The 8,677-nt window shown below is 54.0% G+C and overlaps 1 protein-coding gene across 1 annotated transcript; it reads left to right on the forward strand.

Moving 5' to 3' along the window:
• Positions 1 to 200: 200 nt before the first annotated feature.
• BHLHE40 (basic helix-loop-helix family member e40) lies at positions 201 to 4,330 on the forward strand (the record flags this gene model as incomplete). The annotated part of the gene is made up of 5 exons (XM_080718054.1): positions 201 to 280; positions 786 to 855; positions 1,144 to 1,251; positions 2,127 to 2,250; positions 3,495 to 4,330. The coding sequence occupies 5 exons, from the start codon at positions 201 to 203 to the stop codon at positions 4,328 to 4,330; spliced, it is 1,218 nt and encodes a 405-aa protein (XP_080574180.1).
• Positions 4,331 to 8,677: the final 4,347 nt, after the last annotated feature.

An 8,677-nucleotide genomic window follows, 5' to 3' on the forward strand; every position in this document is an offset into this window, starting at 1 on the left:
CCGGGGCCCCCGCCCGGCGGCGGCACGTGAGCCTCATGTGACGGGGCGGCGCTCCCGCCCGGCGGCCAGACGTGCCCGAGTCACAGGGCGGGGCGCGCCGCGCAGCCCCCCCCGCCGCTCTTAACCCGCCGCGCTCGCTCGCCCTGCAGGCGGCACGCTCGCACGCCCGCAGCCTCCGCCGCCGGTGCACGCCCGCAGCCATGGAGCGGGGTCCCCGCGCGCAGCCGCCCCCCGCCGGCCTGCCCCCCGCGCCCGCGCCGGAGCGCGCGGACCTGCCCGGGTGAGTGCCCCCCGCCCCTGCCCACCCCGCGGCACAGCCTCGCGCTCGGACCCGGCGTGCGCCTGCCCGGGGCCGCTCCCGAGCCCTCCCGGCCAGGGCGCACTCCCGGCCAGGGAGCACTCCCGAGCAGGGCGCACTCGGGGCGCACTCCCGGCCAGGGCTCACTCGGGGCGCACTCCCGGTCAGGGCTCACTCGGGGCGCACTCTCGGCCAGGGCTCACTCGGGGCGCACTCCCGGCCAGGGCTCACTCGGGGCGGACTCTCGGCCAGGGCGCACTCAGGGCGCACTCTCAGCCAGGGCGCACTCCCGGCCAGGGGCTCACTCGGGGCGAACTCTCGGCCAGGGCGCACTCCCGGCCAGGGCGCACTCGGGGCGCACTCCCGGCCAGGGAGCACTTAGGGCGCACTCCCAGCCAGGGCGCACTTAGGGCGCACTCCCGGCCAGGGCGCACTCCCGGCCAGGGCGCACCCAAGTCACGACTCTCCCCGGCCTGTCTCCCTGCAGTATGGATTTTGCCCACATGTTCCAAGTGTACAAGTCCAGGCGGGGAATAAAACGGAGCGAGGACAGTAAGGTAAGCGCGCACCCCCTAAATCCTCCTTTGGGGACCTCCCCCCAGCCCCCTCTCCCGCGCCCCGGCCCCTCGGCGGCCGCCGAGTTGCCCAGAAAAGTTTTCTCGCCTGGAGGTTGCAAGATGCGGGCCCCGGAGTGACTCGGAAAGGGAAGGAAGGGTCTTGGGTGGTTTCCGGGCGCCACCTGCCTTTGCCCACCCCCTGATGGGACTTTTCTACGCGAGCTGGGGCGCACGGGAAGGGTAGCCGCGTACCCCAGGCACCCACCGGCCCCCTGGTGCTCCCTGCAGGAGACCTACAAACTGCCGCACCGGCTCATCGAGAAGAAGAGACGTGACCGGATTAACGAGTGCATTGCTCAGCTGAAGGATCTCCTGCCCGAGCACCTCAAACTTACTGTAAGTGAGGAGCTGGCCGCCCTCCAAGGCGACTCCCCGGCCGGCCAGGGGGGGGCAGCGCCGCCTGCAGGCGCCGCGGGGAATCGCAGCCCAGACGGGCGGATCCCAGCTGGCAGGTGACCGGGGCTTGGGGTAGGTACCCTTCTTCCCCGGTCCTGGGAATTTTTGAGCAGCCCCCTGTAAACGAGGCGACAAACCTCTCGGGCTTCTCCAGGGCAGATTTTATTTTTTTATTTTATTTATTCACTCCCTTTCCCACATCTTTTTTTTTTTTTTAAATAAGACTTGCCTTGATGTGGAATTTTTTTTTTTTTTAAACATGCTGTGTCTTTTCTTGACCTTAGCCAAAAAAGGCTTCCTAGCTTAGCAGCCTTTAGTTGGAAAACGGGGTGGGTTGGGGGAGTATCCGGAGACGAAGAGGGTCTGAATGAGCTGTAAGTTTTTTTTGAAAGGGAAGTCTTTTCGGCTGCCAGACGCAGAAGTTCTCTTGTCCGCCGCGACTGCAGAGAAATGTTATCTCTGGATTCCCCCGAGTTAAGGTCAGCTGCGGCTGCCGGAGAAATTTTATCTGTCAAAGCTGTCTCCTTAGGTAGTCGGCAGCTTTCAAATGCCTACGAGGATAGGTAACGCATGTCTTTTTATTTTTCTCCTTAATCGTATGCACGTGTTTACATATTTTAAAAACACGGACTGCAAACCTGAAACTAAATTTAACCAACCAGGAAACGTATTGCTTTTGATTTTTTTTTAATTTTTTTCTGTCTTCCCCCTTTAAGGACGTTTCTCATTATTAATGAGTGTCCCGGCGGCCGGGTTTAGCTGATTATCTGACCTCGCCACTGACTAAAGCTCTTCTTTTTTTTTCTTTATTCCAGACTTTGGGTCACTTGGAAAAAGCCGTGGTTCTTGAACTTACCTTAAAGCACGTAAAAGCGCTGACCAACCTAATTGACCAACAACAACAGAAAATCATTGCTTTGCAGAGCGGGCTGCAGACGGGTGAGTAGCCAGCCTGATTAACATCTCTGGACAGTTGCGTGCAAATCGAACCCGAGCTGGGCTCCTCCCGGGATTTGAGATCCTGCCTGCGGTCTAGCGCTTATGCAAACGTTGTACCTTCCCTAAAAGGTCAGGTTTCCCTTTTGGAATGCCGCCGGTGCGATGCATCCGTATTCGTCAGCTGATAAAATGTTTCTCGGTGGCAGTATGGCTTCTCTGGCTCCGGGTTCTGGGAGACTTTCCCACGCACTTTGAAAATATGCCACGACACCTATAATTTGGCTGCTGGGTATTTTACGGTTGGTCTTTTCAGTCCTGTCATTGGAAAAGAGCTTGCACTAGGCCCCAGGGGTGTTTGCCTGGCTCTTTGCTTTCTCGGTCCTTCCCCTCCTTTGGGTGTGGAGAGCCACCCTGACAGGATGCCAGGGAGAATTCTCCCTGCATTTCTCGAGTTCCCTGAATAGCCGCTAGATATCCTGGCAAACTGCACAATCTCAGCGAAACCGCTGAAGTTTCGTCATGTGTTTTTGTGACTTCCAGAGAATTGGAGTTACCTTTGCCTGGGGAAAATTCTTTTGTGTGTGTGTGTGTGTGTGTGTGGTACTGGGGGGTGGAACCCAGGGGCTTTCTACCTCCGGGCTATACTCCCAGATCTATTTTATATTTTATTTGGAAACCGGGTCTCACTGAGTTGCCGAGAGCCTCACTAAGTAGCCGAGGCTGGCTTCGAACCTGTGCGATCCTCCTGTCTCAGCCTTGCAAGTGCGGGGATGACAAGCGTGCGCCACCACGCCCGGCTTATTCTTTATTTTGAAACAGGGTCTCACTAAATTGTAGTGGGCCTCACTAAGTAGCTGAGGCTGGACACGAACCGTGAACCTCCTGTCTCAGCCTCTCAGATGCTGGGATCACATGCGTGGGCCACCACAGCTGGCTGACATTATAAATTTTTTTTTTTTTGCGGGTCTGGGGATGGAACCCAGGGTCATTTGACCTCCGAGCTACACCTCCTGCCCTATTTTTTATTCTTTATTTTGAAACCGGGTCTCGCTTGAGTTGCAGAGGGCCTCACTAGGTAGCTGAGACTGTCCGCGAACCACGATCCTCCGGTCTCAGCCTCCCGAATGCCGGGATCACAGGCGTGCGCCACCACGCCCGGCTGACGCTATAATTTTAACAAAAGTTTCCACGTGTGCACATCAGGGCTTTCTGAAGCGCCTCCCTCCGGGTCTGTGTTTCTGCAGGTGAGCTGTCGGGGAGAAACGTGGACACAGGTCAGGAGATGTTCTGCTCCGGTTTCCAAACGTGCGCCCGGGAGGTGCTCCAGTACCTGGCCAAGCACGAGAACACGCGGGACCTGAAGTCCTCCCAACTCGTCACACACCTGCACCGGGTGGTCTCGGAGCTGCTGCAGGGGGGACCCTCCAGGAAGCCATCAGAACCGACGCCCAAAGGGGTGGACTTCAAGGAGAAGGCCGGCTCCCTGGCCAAAGGCTCGGAAGGCCCTGGGAAGAACTGCGTGCCAGTGATCCAGCGAACGTTCGCGCCGTCCAGCGGGGAGCTGAGCGGCAGCGACACCGACACGGACAGCGGTTACGGGGGAGAGTCAGAGAGGGGTGACTTCAAGAGCGACCCCGGGCGCAGGCTGGCCGTGGGGGAGCGCATCGGCGCCATCAAGCAAGAATCCCAAGAGCCACCCCCCAAAAAGAGCCGAATGCAGCTGTCGGATAAAGAAGGCAGCTTCGCAGGCAGCGACCCCATCGGCTCCCCGTTCCTGGGCCCCCATCCACACCAGCCCCCCTTCTGCCTGCCCTTCTATCTGATCCCGCCATCAGCCACCGCCTACCTGCCCATGCTGGAGAAATACTGGTACCCCACCTCGGTGCCGCTCCTGTACCCCGGCCTCAACGCCTCGGCCGCGGCCCTCGGCAGCTTTGTGAACCCAGACAAGACCTCGGCCCCCTTGGTGACATCCCAGAGACTCGCTTCTCCTCTGGCCGCCTACCCTTCCCTCGACTCCTCCGCGCTGCTGCAGGTCCTCAAGCAGATCCCCCCTTTAAACTTGGAAGCCAAAGACTAGAGGGACTTTGGGGGATCCTCCCCTTTTGGATTGCCATCCTGCTCCCGCCCCCCCCAAACACACACAAAGATATTTTTTTTGGGGGGGATCTTACAGCAGAAACGTTCCATTGGGAAAACGGAGATGGTGCAACCGGGGAGGGGATCCAGGGTGTGTGTGTGTGTGTGTGTGTGTGTGTGTGTGTGTGTGTGTGCACGCGTGCGCATGTTGCAGGCGTGCACCTGTGAGTTGGGAAGTATCAGTCAAGCTCCTTTCAGGGGAAAAAGACAAAGCATATTGCTTGACATGAGGAGCTGTAGGGGTGGCGTGGGATAGTAGCCACCCTCTGGGCTGTTCTCTGCCCAGAGACTAGCCCCCTTTTATTTTATTTTATTTTATTTTTTGATTTAAAAAAATCAGCTGGCTTCTTTTTTTTTTTTTTTTTTCTTCCCAAAAGCTTCAAAGTCTTAAGCCTCTGAGTCACTCGAGCTGGGAACCAGGTCTGTGGCTTTGAGGAAAAAAAAAAAAAAAGGTACTTTGAAAAGAGGGTTTTCTAACCAGAGATCCCAGCCAGCTGCCAGGACCCCTCCCGCCTCTTTATTGTGGATGGGAATTGCCCTTGTCGAGCTGGCTGCTTGGCCGGGTGAGGTAGCCGACACTGGCACACGCACGCACACACACACATGACACACACACGCGACACACGGCTCGGGGAGGTTCCCACAGGTCTGCCCTCGCCCTGCCACGGTGACCAGAGAATGTAGTTCCCCTCTCAGGCTTTTACAGGACTTGGCTTCCACAGACCGAAGAAAAAGGACCTTTTGTGCAAAGCTAAGCTGCCAGGGAAGGAGGGCGGAGGCCCCAGGACTCTGGCACCTGCTTCTAGGTTCTCCGCTTTGGGTCCTGCCGACCAGGGCACCAAACAGAAACTGAGGCGTGCACCCCCAAATTGCACAGAGCTGAGTAACCTGTAAACCAGAGCTAACTACAGCTCTAGGGTCTTTCTTTCCCCCAAGCTTTTAACCAAGAGCAGCTTCTCGAAGGCCTGACCCTTTATCTGTAGGCTAATCGCTCTCACCCTGCAGCGTCCGGCGCATCCTTAGAGCTAAAAAGGATTCTGTCTCTTTCCAAGAAGTTTTATTTTTTATTTTTTTTTTTAATTTAGAGTCCTTTCTCCTGACTTGCCCGGTCAGCCCTGCACCAGCTTTTCCAAGTATACTATGCCTGATCGTCCGACTCGGTTTTAACCCCTTTTCCGTTTTTATGTTCGTATAAAGTCATAGCCTTTATTTGTAAAACTGTTATAAATATATATTATATAAATATATTGAAGAGAAAACTTTCAGATGTTTATTTGTATAATCTACAACGTGAGGGGGGAAAATGAATGTATTCCTGTTTTTAAAGAAAAGAACTAATTTTTTTTTCCTCAAGGGAGAGGTACAGTGTTTATATTTCGGGGGCCTTCCTGAAGGTGTGAAATTGTAAATATTTTTATCTATGAGTAAATGTTAAGTAGTTGTTTTAAAATACTTAATAAAATAATCTTTTTCCTGTGGAAGAGAAAGATGGTCTCTTAAGTTGAACATAACTTGGCTGTGTGTCTTGGCCCTCTTGGCTGGGGGCAGAAACCAGATCATCTTGATGTAATTTCATTCAAATTTTCTTGTGCCTTGGAGTTCGTCGTAATAACCTGAGTTAATTTAGCAAGTAAATATTGGCTTAGTTTTATGTGAGTTTTTTTTTTTTTTTTCTTCTTTTAATATGGTACCAGGGATGGAACCCAGGGGCCTTCTATCTCCGAGCTACACCCCAGCCCTGTTTCATTTTTCTTTTTGAAACCGGGATCTCACTAAGGTTCATGAGAAGCTCGCTACTTGCTGAGAGATGTCCTGGGACCTACGGGCCTCCTGTCTCAGCCTCCTAATTCTTATTTTATATACTTATTTATTTAGTTATCTTTATTAACCCTTGGCAGAGACTTAAAATCATCTAAAGCTTTTTTCTGGAGTAAAGCAAAAAGCTCCCTCTCTAGTCTACTGTCATCCTGGAGCTTTAGAACAGGACAGGAAACCAAGGTATGATGGACCAGAGTCTCGGGAGACTCACCGAAAAAAGCTGGAATGGATTCTTAGGCAAAAAAAAAATAACTGCTCTGGGTCCGGCAGCTGTCCGCGGCAGGCTAACTGTGATGCCGCTACGAGCAACATTCCATAATAATTATTTTTTTACATCCTTCCTGGATTTCCTCTCCCAGGGTGTTCTTGTGTGTGAATGGGTGTTGACGTAGTCCTTAGTCAAGGGCTCTGTCCACGGGGAAGAAGGGAGGGATGGCCCAGCTGGGTATTTTTATCTCTTTACCTCCGTTTACAGTATTTCTGGCAAATATTTCCCCGCAGAGGTGTCCTGAGCGGCCCTGGTGGCCAATGGCTGGCCAGACCTGCGCCGCCCCCCAGGAGCAGGAGAACCTTCCAGAACTCCCAGCCTGCCTGGAGCCCCTGCGGGGAAGCCGCCTCTGGGGAATTCTCAGCCAGGCAGACAGCACCTGCCCCTTAGGATTGTTTGCTCAAATGTCCCCTTCCCTGGATCCTGCAGGGCTTCCAGGCAAGAGGCTGAGTTGGCAGCCATTTTGGGGTGTGGTGGAGTCTGGCCTCACGGAGGCCTGTGTGTGTGTGTGTGTGTGTGTGTGTGTGTGTGTGTGTGTGTGTGTTTGATTTGGGGGTTTCTAGGGATTGAACCCAGGGGCATCCGACCTCTGAGCTACGCCCCCCAGCCTTCTTAATTTGTTTAAATTTGGAAAACAGGGTCTTTCGGCATCTCTGAGGCTGGCCCTGCAACCTACGAGCCTCCTGTCTCAGCCTCCCAAGCACCAGCCGGGATCACAGGTCTCTTCCCCCGTGCAGGGTTCCCCTGTCTGTTTTTGACAGATAAAAGAAGGATCTCCAGCCCTTCCCCAGCACACACGGATGGCAGATTCCGTCAGCCTTGCCTTTCTGCTGATCCTTGGGGGCCTGACTGCTGAAGGTCTGAATTCTTCACCTTGGACCAAAACCCAAACCAGTCAAGTGAATCTCAATAAAGAGGTAAAATCAAACCCAAGCCTTTTCTCTCTTTTCTTTTCTTTCTTTCTTTCTTTCTTTCTTTCTTTCTTTCTTTCTTTCTTTCTTTCTTTCTTTCAGTACTGGGGGATGGAACCCAGGGACGTTCTACCTCTGAGCAACACCCCTAGCCCTATTTTTTATTTTATTATAAAATGGGGTCTCACAAAGTTGCAGAGGGCCTCTCTAAACTGCTGAGGCTGGCCTCGAACCTGCATCCTCCTGTCTCAGCCACCCAAGTACTAGGATTCCAGGCGGGTGCCACTATACCTGGCAACACCCAAACCCTTTTTGTACAGGGCCCTCTATTTACTAACCTATGACCTCAGAAGTGGTTGAAGTAACCTACACTAAAAAATAAAAATAAAAACAAGCCGGGCGTGGTGGCCCACGCTTCTAGTCCCAGTACTGGGGAGGCTGAGACAGGAAGATCTCAGGTTCGCGGACAATCTCAGCTACTTAGCGAGGCCCTCTGCAACTCAGTGAGACCCAGTTTCAAAATAAAGAATTTAAAAACATAGGGCGGGGGGGGGGTGTAGCTCGGAGGTCCAATGCCCCTGAGTTCCATCCCCAAACCCACAAAAATAAAATAAAAAATATTAAAAATTGGGGCTGGGGGTATATCTTGGAGGTAGCATGCCCTTGGGTTCCATCTCCAGGAATTCCAAAAAATAAAAATAAAAAATAAAATAAAAACAAAAGCTCCCAGGGTTCCCACAGTCGCCAGGAGTGAGGTTCAGCTCTTGGCCGCGGGGCCTCTCCCCCCTGCAGTCGTCCTGGCAGCCGAGGGTCTCACCCTGCGCTGACCAGCTCGCCTGTGACACATCTACAGGCTTCCGACTGGAGGCTTTCATGTGCGGCTGGTGGCTAAATGCGGCTGCCGGTTCCTGGAAACAGATGAGCCCGGCCCCGCTCCGCACAGCCCGATCAGGAGCCATAAATAGGGCAGGGAGAGGCCAGCCCAGGAGGCTCGCAGCCTCCCCTGCTGAGGCCCAGCCTCCGCACGCCGTGCGCCCCAGCCCCGGAGGTCTCCTTCTTTCCTTCCTTCCTTCCTTCCTTCCTTCCTTCCTTCCTTCCTTCCTTCCTTTTTTCCTCCCTCCCAGGGTTCCATCCCTGGTGTATCTATCTCTCTCTCTCTCTCTCTCTCTCTCTCTCTCTCTCTCTCTCACACACACACACACACACACACACACACAAAATAGGGCTGGGGGTGTAGCTTGGAGGTAGAATGCCCCTGGGATCACTCCTCAGCACCACACACACACAAAAA

This window comes from Muscardinus avellanarius (genome assembly GCF_963383645.1).
Source record: "Muscardinus avellanarius genome assembly, chromosome: 22".
NCBI classification, from domain to species: Eukaryota; Metazoa; Chordata; class Mammalia; order Rodentia; family Gliridae; genus Muscardinus; species Muscardinus avellanarius.